Here is an 18,850-nt window from a genome sequence, read left to right as displayed (position 1 = left end):
AGGCAACAAAGAGACCAAAGATAACCCTGAAGGAGCTGCAAAGCTCCACAGCGGAGATTGGGTAATCTGTCTATAGGACCACTTTAAGCTGTACACTCCACAGAGCTGGGATTTACAGAAGAGTGGCCAGAAAAAAGCCATTGCTTAAAGAAAATAATAAGCAAACACGTTTGGTGTTCGCCAAAAGGCATGTGGGAGACTCCCCAAACATATGGAAGAAGGTACTCTGGTCAGATGAGACAAAAATTGAGCTTTTTGGCCATCAAGGAAAACGCTATGTCTGGCGCAAACCTAACACCTCTCATCACCCCGAGAACACGATCCCCACAGTGAAGCATGGTGGTGGCAGCATCATGCTGTGGGGATGTTTTTCATCGGCAGGGACTGGAAAACTGGTCAGAATTGAAGGAATGATGGATGGCGCTAAATACAGGGAAATTCTTGAAGGAAACCTGTTTTGTCTTCCAGAGATCTGAGACTGGGACGGAGGTTCACCTTCCAGCAGGACAATTACCCTAAGCATACTGCTAAAGCAACACTTGAGTGGTTTAAGGGGAAACATTTAAATGTCTTGGAATGGCCTAGTCAAAGCCCAGACCTCAATCCAATTGAGAATCTGTGGTATGACTTAAAGATTGCTGTACACCAGCAGAACCCATTCAACTTGAAGGAGCTGGAGCAGTTTTGCCTTGAAGAATGGGCAAACATCCCAGTGGCTAGATGTGCCAAGCTTATAGAGACATACCCCAAGAGACTTGCAGCTGTAATTGCTGCAAAAGGTGGCTCTACAAAGTATTGACTTTGGGGGGGTGAATAGTTATGCACGCTCAAGTTTTCAGTTTCTTTGTCTTATTTCCTGTTTGTTTCACAACAAAAACTATTTTGCATCTTCAAAGTGGTAGGCATATTGTGTAAATAAATCAAATGATACAAACCCCCAAAAATTCCATTTTAATTCCAGGTTGTAAGGCAACAAAATAGGAAAAATGCAATGGGGGGGTGAATACTTTCGCAAGCCACTGTACAGTACTGTATGCTATGGCTTTTGAAGTGTCTGCTGACAACTACATCAACTACAGAGAGAGAGAGAGACTGTTTTTGATGCTTACAACAATTCATGAAGTGATCTTTTTTTGAAAGAATATAGCATCATATACATATATATATATATAACAAAAATATAAACAAAATATGAACAAAAATATAAATGCAACATGTAAAGTGTTGGTCCCATGTTTCATGCTGTGATGACTTCTGCATGTGGCACTGACTGTTTTTTCTAATATCTAACTTCAATGGTAAATGTGTGGCTATCCTCAATATTTTCTGTTTGTCCTGTCATCAAGGACACCAAAGCTCTACTGATATCTAAACCCTTTAACCTCTTAATCATCTATAGAAGGACAAAAACAACAAAAGGGTTATTTTATCATTTATAATTCTTATTTATTTTATTTCACCTTTTTTTAACCAGGTAAGCCAGTTGAGAACAAGTTCTCATTTACAACTGCGACCTGGCCAAGATAAAGCAAAGCAGTGCGATTAAAAACAACAACAACACAGAGTTACATATGGAATAAACAAAAACGTACAGTCAATAACACAATAGAAAAAATATATACAGTGTGTGCAAATGTAGTAAGTTATGGAGGTAAGGCAATAAATAGGCCATAGTGCAAAATAATTACAATTAGTATTAACACTGGAGTGATAGATGTGCAGAACATGATGTGCAAAAAGAGATACTGGGGTGCAAATTAGCAAAATAAATAACAATATAGGGATGAGGTAGTTGGGTGGGCTAATTTCAGATGGGCTGTGTACAGGTGCAGTGATCGGTAAGCTGCTCTGACAACTGATGCTTAAAGTTAGTGAGGGAGATAAGAGTCTCCAGCTTCAGAGATTTTTGCAATTCGTTCCAGTCATTGGCAGCAGAGAACTGGAAGGAATGGCGACCAAAGGAGGTGTTGGCTTTGGGGATGACCAGTGAGATATACCTGCTGGAGCGCAGACTACGGGTGGGTGTTGCTATGGTGACCAATGAGCTAAGATAAGGCGGGGATTTGCCTAGCAGTGATTTATAGATAAACAAAATATGAGTGTATTTTTCTAATGAAACAATAGTTGAGACATTGTTTTGGTTACTTATCAGTAGGTTAGGCTATAAAAAAATAAAAATAAACACATTGGTTTTCATATTAAAAAGCAAAATAGGTTTTACAGGTCCCATACTAAAGTGACTGCTAAAATGTGACAGTCATTTGCAGACTAAAGTCCTGCAACATAGAGAGAGATAGATAGAGAGCGGTTCCGCTGTCTCCACAACCAGTCTGCGATAGAGAGCGGTTCCGCTGTTCAACAAGTCAAGGTGCAAAGATACAAAGTAACCGCATAACCATTCACTGTGTGAAAGGCAGAATAGTGTACTTACCTCGACTCAAACATTGTTTCAGTTTATTTTCATATTCTCATAGCAGGTAATTGCAAAGCGATTTCGTAATAATCCGTGTAAATGGCTGTTGTCCCTGTTGTAGTCTGAGCCGCTTTCGTCAATCATGTTCACTGTGAATTCAGAAGGACTGGGACGCACACAAGGCGACACTTCATACCAGGCTCAATGTTCACTGTGAATTCACTGCCGCTTGTTGCTCCAGAAGGACTGGGACGCACACAAGGCGACACTTCATACCAGGCTTCATGTTCACTGTGAATTCACTGCCGCTTGTTGCTCCAGAAGGACTGGGACGCACACAAGGCGACACTTCATACCAGGCTCAATGTTCACTGTGAATTCACTGCCACTTGTTGCTCCAGAAGGACTGGGACGCACACAAGGCGACACTTCATACCAGGCTCAATGTTCACTGTGAATTCACTGCCGCTTGTTGCTCCAGAAGGACTGGGACGCACACAAGGCGACACTTCATACCAGGCTCAATGTTCACTGTGAATTCACTGCCACTTGTTGCTCCAGAAGGACTGGGACGCACACAAGGCGACACTTCATACCAGGCTCAATGTTCACTGTGAATTCACTGCCGCTTGTTGCTCCAGAAGGACTGGGACGCACACAAGGCGACACTTCATACCAGGCTCAATGTTCACTGTGAATTCACTGCCACTTGTTGCTCCAGAAGGACTGGGACGCACACAAGGCGACACTTCATACCAGGCTCAATTCTTTTTTTCTCCTGAGGCCCACATTTTACTTAAAACACACTCACGTTTTGATCGCTGTTTAGAAATTAATTTGATAAAATTATGCAATTAAAAATGTACAACATGGGAATAATTAAATGTAGCCCTGTATTGAAAGAGCCAGTTTCATAGGCAGGCTGTAAAGTGACACTATCTGGACATGGTGAGCATATTCATAAAAGGTTATTAGTACTGAGTTAAATGAACGCATCGATAATGAAGAACTTACAGTTGCCAATTCCATAAATCACTGATTCATCCTATTGAAAATCCCACTATTTGAATTTAAACCCTGGATACCAGCATCTCTTGCAATAAATTATTCACTTAAACCCCGCCCCTTCCTTCGCACGCAACAACAGCCTAAATCCCACACATTGCAGATCATCCAGGAATATCTAGACAACATTGATATTTCACTGTTCAAATAAAAAACTGAATTGAACAGAAACTTTTAAAATATTTCTAACTTTATAATAATGTAATTCTAGTGTTAGATACTTATCATTGCACAAAGGTCATACAGGATTTACTGCAAAGATGATGGAATGATTTTAGTCTTCAGATCAGATATAGATCGATCTGTTTGAGGATTGCAGGAAATCACTTTCACTTTTAACATGTATGGTGTAATTATCATACTGTTGTTAATGAAAAGTAATGGAGTTACATCGTTGTTACCTAAACTGCCCACAGGAGGTCACTGTGTGACTTCAAATCACATAATATGCTGTAGCCTTTCCTCTGTGATAATGCTGTAGTACAGAGGAGAGACAAATAATGTGTGTAAAATACTTGATTTACCTGAATCACTGCAGTGGGCTAAATCAGAGGGTTTCTTGGTAGTCATAAACAAATCACAGCCAGAAGAGGACCTGTTGCAACCTCTACAACCACTGGGATTATTATTTGACCCTGCTGGTCATCTATGAACGTTTGAACATCTTGGAGAAAAATCAGGCCTTAATGGTCATGTACTGTTATAATCTCCACCCGGCACAGCCAGAAGGGGACTGGCCACCCCTCAGAGCCTGGTTCCTCTCTAGGTTTCTTCCTAGGTTCCTGCCTTTCTAGGGAGTTTTTCCTAGCCACCGTGCTTCTACATCTGCATTGCTTGCTGTTTGGGGTTTTAGGCTGGGTTTCTGTATAGCACTTTGTGACATCTGCTGATGTAAAAAGGGCTTTATAAATACATTTGATTGATTGATTGATACTTTGAAACAAAAGTATACACCTCTCACACATGGTATCCAGGCTCTGCCGTAGCCGACCGGGACCGGGAGACCCATGGGGCGGCGCACAATTGGCCCAGCGTCATCCAGGGTAGGGGAGGGAATGGCCGGCAGGGATGTAGCTCAGTTGGTAGAGCATGGCGTTTGCAATGCCAGGGTTGTGGGTTCGTTTCCCACGGGGGGCCAGTATGAAAAAAATAAAATAATGTATGCACTCACTAACTGTAAGTCGCTCTGGATAAGAGCGTCTGCTAAATGACTAAAATGTAAAAATGTAAATGTTATGGGCTTAAAAAAAATAGGAAACTTGTACCAGATATAGAGTTGAAATGTCTTTAATTTTGAGTTTGCATCCCAATATTACACTTGATATACATCACAGAAGACTGAAATATAACAAAACCGTTTGATATAGAAACACCGGAATTTCTATTTTTTATTTTCTTAAATTATGTTTATTAATTATGAATTTATGTAGTAAATAATAAAGGGAAATATATTTTTTTAAAGCATGTGTGTATGTTTGTATATGTATATATACACTACCGTTCCAAAGTTTGGGGTCACTTAGAAATGTCCTTGTTTTCAAAAGAAAAGCATTTTTCTTTGTCCATTAAAAGAACATCAAATTGATCAGAAATACAGTGTAGACATTGTTAATGTTGTAAATGGCTATTGTAGCTGGAAACCGCAGATTTTTTAAGGAATATCTACATAGACGTACAGATGGCCATTATCAGCAACCACCAGTCCTCTGTTCCAATGGCACGTTGTGTTTGCTAATCCAAGTTTATCATTTTAAAAGGCTAATTGATCATTAGAAAACCCTTTTGCAATGATGTTAGCACATCTGAAAACTGTTGTGCTGATTAAAGAAGCAATAAAACTGGCCTTCTTGAGACTAGTTGAGTATCTGGAGAATCAGCAATTGTGGGTTCGATTACAGGCTCAAAATGGCCAGAAACAAATAACTTTCTTCTGAAACTCATCAGTCTATTCTTGTTTTGAGAAATGAAGGCTATTCCATGCGAGAAATTATCAAGAAACTGAAGATCTCGTACAACGCTGTGTACTACTCCATTCACAGAACAGCACAAACTGGCTCTAAACAGAATAGAAAGAGGAGTGGGAGGCCCCGGTGCACAACTGAGCAAGAGGACAAATACATTAGAGTGTCTAGTTTGAGAAACAGACACCTCACAGGTCCTCAACTGGCAGCTTCATTAAATGGTACCCGCAAAACACCAGTCTCAACGTCAACAGTGAAGAGGCGACTCCGGGATGCTGACCTTCTAGGCAGAGTTGCAAAGAAAAAGCAATTTCTCAGACTGGCCAATAAAAATAAAAGATTAAGATGGGCAGTCTGAGATATGGCTTTTTCTTTGCAACTAGGATTACATGTCAGGAATTGTGAAAAACTGATTTTAAATGTATTTGGCTAACGTGTATGTAAACTTCCGACTTCAACTGTATATGTACAGTTGAAGTCGGAAGTTTACATACACTTAGGTTGGAGTCATTAAAACTCGTTTTTCAACCACTCCACACATTTCTTGTTAACAAATTATAGTTTTGGCAAGTCGGTTAGGACATCTACTTTGTGCATGACACAAGTAATTTTTCCAACAATTGTTTACAGATAGATTATTTCACTTATAATTCACTGTATCACAATTCCAGTGGTTCAGAAGTTTACATACACTAAGTTGACTGTGCCTTTAAACAGCTTGGAAAATTCCAGAAAATTATGTCATGGCTTTAGAAACTTCTGATAGGCTAATTGACATCATTTGAGTCAATTGGAGGTGTACCTGTGGATGTATTTCAAGGCCTACCTTCAAATTCAGTGCCTCTTTGCTTGACATCATGGGAAAATCAAAAGAAATCAGCCAAGACCTCAGAAAACAAATTGTAGACCTCCACAAGTCTGGTTCATCCTTGGGAGCAATTTCCAATTGCCTGAAGGTACCACGTCCATCTGTACAAGCAATAGTACGCAAGTATAAACACAATGGGACCACGCAGCTGTCATACTGCTCAGGAAGGAGATGCGTTCTGTCTCCTAGAGATTAACGTACTTTGGTGCAAAAAGTGCAAATCAATCCCAGAACAACAGCAAAGGACCTTGTGAAGATGCTGGAGGTAACAGGTACAAAAGTATCTATATCCACAGTAAAACAAGTCCTACAGTGGGGGAAAAAAGTATTTAGTCAGCCACCAATTGTGCAAGTTCTCCCACTTAAAAATATGAGAGAGGCCTGTAATTTCCATCATAGGTACACGTCAACTATGACAGACAAATTGAGATTTTTTTTCTCCAGAAAACTGATAACAAGTTCAAACAGGTGCCATTAATACAGGTAATGAGTGGAGGACAGAGGAGCCTCTTAAAGAAGAAGTTACAGGTCTGTGAGAGCCAGAAATCTTGCTTGTTTGTAGGTGACCAAATACTTATTTTCCACCATAATTTGCAAAGAAATTCATTAAAAATCCTACAATATGATTTTCTGGATTTTTATTTCTCAATTTGTCTGTCATAGTTGACGTGTACCTATGATGAAAATTACAGGCCTCTCTCATCTTTTTAAGTGGGAGAACTTGCACAATTGGTGGCTGACTAAAAACTTTTTTTCCCCACTGTATATACAGGGGGTACCGGTACCGAGTCAATGTGCGGGGTACAGGTTAGTCGGGGTAAAGTGACTATACATAGATAATAAACAGCGAGTAGCAGCAGTGTAAAAACAAATGGAGGGGACGGGGGTCAATGTAAATAGTCTGGGTGGCCATTTGATTAACTGTTCAGCAGTCTTATGGCTTGGGGGTAGAAGCTGTTACGAAGACTTGGCGCTCCGGTACCACTTGGCGTGCGGTAACAGAGAGAACAGTCTATGACTTGGGTGACTGGAGTCTTTGAAAATGTTTTGGGCTTTCCTCTGACACCGCCTGGTATAGAGGTCCTGGATGGCAGGAAGCTTGGCCCCGGTGATGTACTGGGCAGTTCGCACTACCCTCTGTAGCATTAGGGAAGTCATCAACAGCTATTGTTTCAACTAAACCCAGGGTTCAACTAAAAATAGACAATACATATAGGCCTAGGGTTTCAAGCATTGGTTGATTTCAAATGGAATCTACAAGTGAATCATTAATATGTTGGATTCACGTCTCCATCTCAACCAAAAATAAAAGTTAAAGAATAGGACTAAATCAAATAAAACTTTATTTAAAGTGCAGACTCCAGTCACCCAAGATTTAGTCCTATTCTTTAACTTAGATTTTTGGTTTAGATGGAGACGTGAATCCATAATATATATCATTAATTTGCGGACAAACTGGATGTTGAATTGTGTTTGTTTGTCAACGCAACAAAATATTACAATTTGAAGGAGATGAACCTTCTGCTTGGATAGTTCCAACTGTGCCACTGACTTAGTCTGGCTTTAATTCCAGTTTGTCTACAAATTAATAATTGATATGTTGGATTCACATCTCCATCTCAACCAAAAATCAAGGTTAAAGAATAGGATTAAGCCAATGGCTCAGATGAAACTATCCAAGTGTTAATTTAAATGTTGATATTTGGTTGCGTTGTCAATAATCTTTTTATAATTCAGTAAATAGCCTAAAGTTAAGGCTATCTTACAAACTAATGTAACAGTTTTTATTCAACCTTACAATGAGTAACACATCCATGTTCAAGATAGCTTGCAAATGTCTCAGGTCTGTGGAGATCTTCATTATTTCTATAATAATCGGATGTACTTTTAATGTAATCTCAACTGGTCATTTGGTTCTGCTATTAGATGAAGTACAGTGATAACACATTAAATTGTTGTATAAATGCAAAAATATCTGACATTGTATTCCCATTTTAACTTTGTTGTGCTTTTAAATGTTTGAAAGCGCAGTGATAACACATTGGAAATTCAACAAACTTCTGGCTGTCTTTTTGAGTGGGTGAATAAAGTTTGATCAAATCGCAACCAAATATTATCCAAATGTTCATGTTGAAATGAGATGGTGTGCCCAGTGGGAATTGCAAATAAGGAACATGAAAACGAATGCACATATTCCTTACATTTTATATAGCCTACTTGCACCACCAATATAAAAAAAAGTTATAGAAAACGTAAATGTTTGACACTGAAAAACAAAAGTTAAATCACAACTGATGCGCAGCGAACAGTAAAATGACGTGGTGGTCGAATGCGTGTTCGACGTGCGCATGGCAGGATGCACTGCTTTACAATGATCTGATCGCTTTCTGTTCTGGGAGCTGTTGGATATATGACTAACAGAATGATATCGGACGACCAAAACCTAACATTGCATTTGTGAAGATGCCAAAGCATTCGAAGAAAATATTTTAGCGTCAACTAAGAGCGGTTATGATGTGTAACAGGTGAGTCAAGATGATTTCCCAGCTGCGTTGCAGAGCCGATGACAGCTCATTTTCTCGCTGTCATTCTTCAAAATTGGTTTTCAAAAGTTGTTATAATTATGTTGATTACAATTCAGGGAAAACGAGACGAGAGAAATATTTCCTTATTATGGCATTGCGTCTTTGGAAATTCCGTTGCGCATGTGCAGCCGGTGGGGGAAATGTGGTTGTTGTAGTTTTTCTCTTTCCGGCCTGTATTGGACTTCAGACTGTGTCACTGTCACTTAGACCGACTCTACATTTCTGAAGTCTTTCGCTGTCTTTCTGACTAACCCAGATTGGCAAGTTCTATTTTCCACGGTGAAAAGGCTCGTTTAGCTATTCCTATTCTTTGAATAATATGGGCACTGATATCATGTAATAAATCAAACCATTTACATTTTACATTTTAGTCATTTAGCAATTTTAGTCAATAACATCAATTCATGAAGTTCAATGACACAACACAATACCTTATTTTCTAATGAAAATAAAGTCATTATGAACCTCTTTGTGATTGATGCATAATATGACAATGCACATGTTTCTAGCCACAAACTGGTTGAATCAACCTTGTTTGTAAATGTATTGTGACTTGGAATCTGTTGTTATGTTTCACTATATTGGATCACTCCGCCACGGAGGGATACATCCGAGGTGAGGATTCACAGCTGGGGTCCGCCCCTATATATAGACCTCCCCCCTGACACACGTTCTCTTTCATTTTCTCGGCGGACGTCCGTAAGGTTTGAGGTACAAACTTTCTGATGTTCACTTGGTAAGTCACTGGTAAGTGTAATATCTTGCATGGAAGTTACTCACTGTCTGTTTGCAGCTGGCCACATGGCTGTTTGCAGCAGGCCACATGGTCAGCCCCTCCTCTAGAGTGCTCCACTCGCTGCAGCAGGCCACATGGCCAGCCCCTCCTCTAGAGTGCTCCACTCGCTGCAGCAGGCCACATGGCCAGCCCCTCCTCTAGAGTGCTCCACTCGCTGCAGCTGGTCACATGGCCAGCCCCTCCTCTAGAGTGCTCCACTCGCTGCAGCAGGCCACATGGCCAGCCCCTCCTCTAGAGTGCTCCACTCGCTGCAGCTAGCCACATGGCCAGCCCCTCCTCTAGAGTGCTCCACTGGCTGCAGCAGGCCACATGGCCAGCCCCTCCTCTAGAGTGCTCCACTCGCTGCAGCAGGCCACATGGCCAGCCCCTCCTCTAGAGTGCTCCACTCGCTGCAGCAGGCCACATGGCCAGCCCCTCCTCTAGAGTGCTCCACTCGCTGCAGCAGGCCACATGGCCAGCCCCTCCTCTAGAGTGCTCCACTCGCTGCAGCTGGTCACATGGCCAGCCCCTCCTCTAGAGTGCTCCACTCGCTGCAGCTGGTCACATGGCCAGCCCCTCCTCTAGAGTGCTCCACTCGCTGCAGCAGGCCACATGGCCAGCCCCTCCTCTCGCTGCGTGCGGTTGATCTGTATCTTCCGCCCGTGGTTTGTCGTACTTGTGTTTCTTTAGCGTTACACTACGACTCTGTGTGCATCCATTAGTATGGTGGCTCTTGCTGCACAAACTGTAATTTACCTTACACGACTTGCTGACTGGCTTGTTCTATGTGTGTGTAGTGAATTGTTTTAACATGCTGCTCCCCGCGCCATAGGCGCTGGTTCTCTGCTAATTACCCTGCAGTGCTTTTTCTTGTTCTTTCCCCTGCAGAGTGTAAGAGTATCGTGGTGGGCTTTCCAGTACATTGAGACATTAACTTTGGAGTTCCTTAACGGAGTTACTCCATCATATCGTGCTGTTTTTACTGCTTGGATATTAAACCGGCTAGGAAATATTGCAGTTGGCGTAAAACAAATAACTCAAATCCATTACCTGGTTGCTGTTTTTTTGTCTGCCTGTTTTTCCCGGGAGGTACTGAGTAATTTATCCCTCACCGGGTTCCTATTCCTCCAAGCAGGTCACGACATAAGTTCTCCCAGGGCGTCGGACCCCAGCTCTGTGGCCTTGTTGGCTTGGCTGAGCTTATGGCTTCCCTTTGTGACAGGTGTGATGGTGGCATCGCCTCGTGTAAGCACTGCCTGTGTTTGAGACACGCTGAGGACCACCTTGAACGGAGGGCGCATGATAGCTTCGGTGGCGACGACAGCTGTTCCCTGTTGGCCAGTGATAGGCTGTTCCTGGGGGACGATGCAGGCTCTGTTCACCGCCGTGAGCGGGGCTAGCAGGCTGACAGGCCATCAGAAGCCAGCAGCGGGGCTAGCAGGCTGACAGGCCATCAGAAGCCGGCAGCGGGGCTTCATCGCCCCCAGTGGCTCGAGAGACTATGAGGTGCCTACTCACTTGGGTAGCCACTGCACACTGGTGGACAGTGATGACTCTCCATCTGTCCCCATCTCTGCTGAGTTGTGCAAGGCCTTGCAGGAGAGCTGGGCCTCTGCCAGGGGGCGCTTCCGACTCACAGCAGAAACTGGACCATGGAGGACCCGACCATGGACACCATGATAGCTGCCATCCCCGTCATCCACAGTAGAAAGAAAAGAAGATATCGCGGAATGAGATCGGGGTGCTTGGTAAGTAGCCGGCGACGAGTGGCTAATCTGCCTTTGCCATCGACACTATTGGCCAACTTACAATCGCTTGATAATAAAGTGGACGAACTACAGGCAGGAATATCCTACCAACGGGACATTAAAAACTGTAAAATGTAATGTAAATGTAATATCTTATGTTTCACCGAGTCGTGGCTGAACGAAGACATGAATAACATACAGCTGACGGGTTAAACACTGTACCGGTGGTCCTCTGTAGCTCAGCTGGTAGAGCACGGCGCTTGTAACGCCAAGGTAGTGGGTTCGATCCCCGGGACCACCCATACATAAAAATGTATGCACGCATGACTGTAAGTCGCTTTGGATAAAAGCGTCTGCTAAATGGCATATTATTTTTTATTATTTACCGGCAGGATAGAACTGCTGACTCCGGTAAGACAAGGGGTGGCGGTCTGTGTATATTTGTAAACAACAGCTGGTGCACAAAATCAAATACTAAGGAAGTCTCAAGGTTTTGCTCGCCTGAGGTAGAGTATCTTATGATAAGCTGTAGACCACAATATCTACCAAGAGAGTTTTCATCTATATTCCTCATAGCTGTCTATTTACCACCACAAACCGATGCTGGCACTAAGACCACACTCAATTAACTGTATACGGCCATAAGCAAACAGGAAAACACTCATCCAGAGGCAGCGCTTCTAGTGGCCGGGGACTTTAATTCAGGGAAACTTAAATCTGTTTTACCTCATTTCTACCAGCATGTTAAATGTGCAACCAGAGGGGAAAAAAACTATAGACCACCTTTACTCCACACACAGAGATGCGTACAAAGCTCTCCCTCGCCCTCCATTTGGCAAATCTGACCATAATTATATCCTCCTGATTCCTGCTTAGAAGCAAAAACTAAAGCAGGAAGCACCAGTGACTCGCTCAATAAAAAAGTGGCTGGAGCTGTACGCATTCCCCCCTTTTCCCCTGATCCAGGCTGTGACAGGACCAGGATGGAGGAGCATCGTCTGCTGCTGGCGGCCCCATAGTGGCCCAGACGACCCTGGTTCAGCCATCTGCTGTCCCTGTTGTCTGGGACTCCTTGGCAACTGACCCTGAGACCTGACCTGCTGTCTCAGGCCGGGGGAACTCTGTGGCATCCGAGACCGCACCGCCTCAGTCTGTGGGATTGGCCACTGAACGGCACCAATGGTCCATGTTAGGACTACAGGAGGGCGTAATGAACACCATGCAGAGCGCAAGGGCACCGGCTACAACCGTGGCATACCAGTTGCGCTGGCGGTTGTTCTGCTCTTGGTGCCCTGCGGGGTGCAGTATGCCCTCCTCTACACTGAGAGGGTATCTGCCTGCCATGTGGGGTGGATGGACAGGCCAGTTGGGCGCCATCCCTTGGTCTCCAGGTTTCTGAAGGGGGTTCGTCGCCTGCGTCCAGCTAGGTGGGATCTAGATGGGGTCTGGATGGGACCTGGATGGGGTCTGGATGGGATCTGGATGGTGTCTGGATGGGATCTGGATGGTGTCTGGATGGGATCTGGATGGTGTCTGGATGGGATCTTGGCAGCTTTGGCAAAGCCACCTTTCGAACCGTTGGAGTCTGCCTCCCTGAAACACCTCTCTATGAAGGTGGTTTTCTTGGTAGCGATTACGTCCATGAAGGGGGTGGGTGAGCTCCATGCTTTTTTGGTAAGTTCTGAGTGCTACCGGATGGACCCCGGTGGGAGGATAATATTTATCCGCTCCAACCCTTAATTCCTCCAGAAGGTTCTGTCAGACGGGCATGTGAACATCCCTTTTATCCTGTGGCGGGGGAGTCTGGGCCTCCCTCCGGCATGCTGTGCCTTGTGCGGGCACAGGCTGCCTATGGGGAGAGGACACGCTCAGTGAGAACAACAGACCAGCTCTTTGTCTCACTGGATCGTGGACAAGATTACGACAGCATACCGCCTGGCTGGCAGGCCAGTGCTGGGATCTGTGGTGGCACATTCAACACGAGGTATGGATGTGTCCTGGGTCTGCTGAGAGGAGTGCCCCTCGCTGATATCTCTGCTGCTTCAGCTGGGCTTCCTCTTGCACCTTTGCTAGGTACTATCGGGTAAATGTGGCACCTCCCTCTGCGGTTGGTTCAGCGGTCCTGGGCGTCGTGTCCCCTTCCGGGGACTGTGCCGGGACACCCCTTCCACATTGACGGCCCCTATGTCTCGGTTCCGCGCTGGGATTTCGCTGTTGGCTGGCCAGGTCCCTCTAGCACCGACTAAATCTGGTACGGGTATACCAATATATTGGAGTGATCCAATAGAGTGAAACGTAACGAAGGTTACGTATGTAACCACGGATCACTCCAATCCTCTACGGTGCTAGAGGCGCCTCAGAAATGATGTAGAGAACGTGTGTCTATATATAGGGGCGGACCCAGCCGTGACACAGGTGTACACCGGAGGAAATCTGTAAATCCTCACCACGGATGTATCCCTCCGCCGCGGAGTGATACCAATATATTGGAGTGATCCATATAGCTCACATAACCGTGGTTACGTATGTAACCTTCGTTTTGAGGGTGACATTTCAACCACAGGATTATGTTATCATTGCAACCAATTTTCAACATAGACAAACCTTGTATAAAATATGTTGAATTTGTACCTTTGAAACAACATCAGATCTTCAACATTATATCCAGTATCAGAAAAAAAAAATGACAGTCTGGGCAGCACCTCCTGTCAACAGCTGTTCATGTGGTCTCCCGTCCAGGGTTTTAACCAAGCTCAGCTTAGCCTTGATATTTGTCACTGACTGCTACCAATGTGCTATGGTGAGAATGATTATTGAGAGATCTCTTAATAACTAAATATATTTACTGTTGCTATCAAAGTCATTCCTAAGGATAGGTTTAACATAGAAAATGAAATGTAACCATACTTTATCAATCATATATCATCAATGATGCTATTTAGGCCTGTATAACATATATCATCAATGATGCTATTTAGGCCTGTATAACATTAGGGAAGTCATCCACAGCTATTGTTTCAATTCAACCCAATGGTTCAACAAAAAATAGACAGTACTTATAGGCAGAGGGTTTCAAGCTTATACATGTAGGCCTAGTTCCAACTGTGTCACTGACTTAGTCTGGCTTTAATTCCAGTTTGTCTACAAGTTAATAATTGATATGTTGGATTCACGTATCAATCTCAATTTACCTGAATTTGTCCAATAGAAACTCTCGTTTGCGTTTTCCGTTTGGAGTAAACAGTTTCTGCTGAAAACGTTTTGCAAATGGTGAAACATTTTGCAACAGAATTGGCATAATGATTACACCCCTGGACAGCATGTCTCACACAGAAGATAAGGGGGAAATAGGTAGGCGCCAAATAACTGATATTGAGGCACCAAAGCAAAGTTGGGGGTTGGATGCATCATAAGTGGTTGAGGTTCAAAGTGGTTGAGGTTTAGTTTTGTATTGAATTGACATGGGTAGTTACATCATACATTTAGTCCTACAGTGGAGTGACCGTGCCAAATTAAATAACTGATACATTATTAATAAATAGGATAGTTTGGAGTTGGGATGCATCTATTCCACCTTAGTTACAGTGCTCATTTTCTGAAGAAGAAAGTTTACAGGTGACCATGAAGTTTGTATGTGTTGTTTGTTATTTCCAGGAGTCACAGCACCCAGCTGTACCTGGACGTGCCGTCGACGTGTCTGCCGATCATCTACTCTCCAGTATACAACATCACCTTCATGGGGCTTGAGAAACTACATCCCTTCGACAGCGGGAAGTGGGGGAAAGTCATCCACTTCCTAAAAGGTACAGGGGTAGAGTAATCAATCAATCAATCACATTTTAGAATGTTTTACATGAGCAGTTCGGGTCAGGTGGTGTAGCCTGGTAGTATGCTGAACAGGTGGGCAAGAAGGTGGCAAAGGATAAGGTACGAAAATGGTGGTTTTATTCACAAAAATAATGATAGGCTTTAGTGGTAGTTAATATCAGCAATATAATCAAAAAGGACTTACAAAAACAAACAGCAGAAATATATAAATGAACCGTCCAGAAAGTCTGCGTCTAATCATCAAGCCTTGTGCTTGTCCGGGACAAAAACTAAAATGTGTGCGGTTAGGGTTAGGGTTAGGGGTTAGGGTTAGGGTTAGGGTTTAGGGTTAGGGTTAGGGTTAGGGTAGGCCTATCAAACCGGTATGCCTATCAAACTTTTTTACTTTTTCTGTTGTATACTTTTTCCATACAAGAGATAAACAAAATAATAGATTTATAAATAACAGAACCCGTGGGGGGGGGGGGGGGGGGCGCGCATCTCAAGCATCTGGGGTCCACAGACCTCCCTCTCCCTCTCTCTCTCCCCCTCTCTCCCCCTCTCCCTCTCTCTTTCTTTCTCCATCTCTCCCTCTCTCTCTCCCTCTCTCTCCCCCTCTCCCTCTCTCTCCCTCTCTCTCCCCCTCTCCCTCTCTCTCTCCCCCTCTCCCTCTCTCTCTCTCCTCTCTCTCTCTCTCTCTCTCTCCCTCTCTCCCTCTCTCTCTCTCTCTCTCTCCCCCTCTCTGTCTCTCTCTCCCTCTCTCTCTCTCTCCCCCTCTCTCTCTAACTCTCTCTAAGTCTCTCTCTCTCTCTCTCAGTCTCTATCGCTCTCTCAGATAGTCTTATCTAAATGTAATACTAGAGGAGAAGTACCTACTGCAGATCAACTAGTCTTATCTAAATGTTGTCACCTGTTATAGCTTTATTCTTATTACAGATCAAGGCCTCTGTTCATAAAGCATCTCGGGTTAGGAGTGCTGATCTCGGATCAGGTCCTTCCTGTCCATATGACCTTATTCATTACCATTTAAAGGGCAACACTGATCCTAGATCAGCATTCCTACTCTGAGACTCTTGAACACAGGTGTGTTGAATATGGCTGGGAGGGTGGACACTGGGTCATCCACTGATATGGCTGGGAGGGTGGACACTGGGTCATCCACTGATATGGCTGGGAGGGTGGACACTGGGTCATCCACTGATATGGCTGGGAGGGTGGACACTGGGTCATCCACTGATATGGCTGGGAGGGTGGACACTGGGTCATCCACTGATATGGCTGGGAGGGTGGACACTGGGTCATCCACTGATATGGCTGGGAGGGTGGACACTGGGTCATCCACTGATATGGCTGGGAGGGTGGACACTGGGTCATCCACTGATATGGCTGGGAGGGTGGACACTGGGTCATCCACTGATATGGCTGGGAGGGTGGACACTGGGTCATCCACTGATATGGCTGGGAGGGTGGACACTGGGTCATCCACTGATATGGCTGGGAGGGTGGACACTGGGTCATCCACTGATATGGCTGGGAGGGTGGACACTGGGTCATCCACTGATATGGCTGGGAGGGTGGACACTGGGTCATCCACTGATATGGCTTGTAGGGTGGACACTGGGTCATCCACTGATATGGCTTGTAGGGTGGACACTGGGTCATCCTTACTAAGGTTACTTACAGGTGTGTTGAACACTGGGTCATCCTTACTAAGGTTACTTACAGGTGTGTTGAACACTGGGTCATCCACTGATATGGCTGGGAGGGTGGACTCTGGGTCATCCTTACTAAGGTTACTTACAGGTGTGTCCACTTCACCACTGATATGGCTTGTAGGGTGGACACTGGGTCATCCTTACTAAGGTTACTTACAGGTGTGTCCACTTCACCACTTATATGGCTTGTAGGGTGGACTCTGGGTCATCCTTACTAACCTAGCAGCTCTAACCTGTTGTTTCTCTCTCTCTCTCTCTGTCTCTCTCTCTCGCTCTCTCTCTCTCTCTCTCTCTCTCTCTCTCTCTCTCTCTCGCGCTCTCTCGCTCTCTCGCTCTCTCTCGCTCTCTCTCGCTCTCTCTCGCTCTCTCTCGCTCTCTCTCGCTCTCTCTCGCTCTCTCTCGCGCTCTCTCGCGCTCTCTCTCACTCTATCTCACTCTCTCGCTCTCTCCTCTGTCTTTCTCTCTCAGAGGAGAAGTTGATCAGTGATGGCAGCATCGTTGAGGCACGGGAGGCTACAGAGGAAGACCTACTGGTGGTTCACACCAAACGCTACCTCAACAGACTCAAGGTGGGTTGACACTAAACTATACCTCAACAGTCTCAAGGTGAGTTGAAATCAAACTTTACCTCAACAGAATCTATTGCTTCTCTCTGGTTCTCCTATGAGTCAACATGGCATGGTGTACATTACACCAAACTCTCCCTCAACAGACTCAAGGTGGGTTGACACCAAACGCTTCCTCAACAGACTCTGTATTGCTTCTCTCTGGTTGTCCTATGAGTCAACGTGGCATGGTGTAGTGCCCCAGATAGGTTTGTTGATGGTGATTGTGCTTTATTCCTGATGATTGTTACTCATGTTGTTTTGCAAGCAGGGATAGCATAGATACAGGATGACTCGTTGATTAATGAGCAATCCCCCAGAGGCCTGCTGGGTTCATGATCACAACCAGATCAATATCAGGTCAGCAGATAAATCTCCTAGTCCTCTCTCCTAGCTCTTCTCTGGTACCTACCAACCTACCTACCTACCTACCTACCTACCTACCTACCTACCTACCTACCTACCTACCTACCTACTGTTGTGGAAAATAACCACTATACTTTATTACAAATAAGGTCTTACAGAGTTTTTGTTGCATCAAGAAATGACTTTATTAAAGTTTCAACAAAGCCGATACCAGTCTGCAGAGTGGCACACCCCCTTACGGTCTCCCTCCTTCTTATATAGTCCTCTTCAGTTTTCCCGCTCTTTTATTGCTCCGCCCACTTCCTTTGTCTCTGAGAGCGGCTAAACTAAACTTTCATTAAGTTCAGAGTACTACAATCAATCAATCTTTATCTTGCAAAAACACTCATGTTTAGTTTCAACTCTGTTCAACCCTGGCTCTTTTCACTGTGTTTGAAGACAAAAACAAACGGCCCAAGCCAGTTTTCAGTCTTTGTTATGATAAGACAACCATGGATCTAAGTAAGAGCAAGCAATCTGACCCTAGGGCAGGTTCCCTCTCTACTCACCCACACAGTGAAATTAAATGACCCAATACAATTCCTGGCCCAGTAACAAAGAATTCTAACTTTATGCTCTTGATTAACCCAGTTCTACCTCATAGTCCATTCAACTCAACAGTTCATTAATAATAATTCACCACACTACCTACCTACCTACCTCCCTACCTACCTACCTCCCTACCTACCTCCCTACCTACCTACCTACCTACCTACCTCCCTACCTACCTCCCTCCCTCCCTACCTACCTACCTACCTACCTCCCTACCTACCTCCCTACCTACCTACCTCCCTCCCTCCCTACCTACCTCCCTACCTACCTACCTACCTCCCTACCTACCTCCCTACCTACCTACCTACCTACCTACCTACCTACCTCCCTACCTACCTCCCTACCTCCCTA

At 44.4% G+C, this 18,850-nt stretch overlaps 1 protein-coding gene across 4 annotated transcripts in view; it reads left to right on the top strand.

Annotated features, from left to right (window-relative positions):
- Positions 1-8,672: 8,672 nt before the first annotated feature.
- Positions 8,673-18,850, top strand: part of hdac11 (histone deacetylase 11) — a 31,693-nt gene continuing 21,515 nt past the window's right edge. The window contains exons 1-3 of one of the 4 annotated variants that reach the window (XM_084167753.1): positions 8,673-8,832; positions 15,070-15,218; positions 17,406-17,506. In XM_084167753.1, the coding sequence (XP_084023879.1) occupies positions 8,819-8,832; positions 15,070-15,218; positions 17,406-17,506 (264 nt within the window). In that variant the 5' untranslated portion in view covers positions 8,673-8,818. Of the gene's footprint in view, positions 8,833-9,579; positions 9,640-11,181; positions 11,416-15,069; positions 15,219-17,405; positions 17,507-18,850 lie in introns of those variants that run through there. The other 3 variants (XM_084167754.1, XM_084167756.1, XM_084167755.1) reach the window with 3 other exon arrangements.

Source organism: Coregonus lavaretus, assembly GCF_964263955.1.
Source record: "Coregonus lavaretus genome assembly, chromosome: 8".
Taxonomy (NCBI): Eukaryota; Metazoa; Chordata; class Actinopteri; order Salmoniformes; family Salmonidae; genus Coregonus; species Coregonus lavaretus.
The sequence above is the reverse complement of the archived record's forward strand: the minus strand, read 5'-3'. Positions and strand labels throughout refer to the sequence as shown.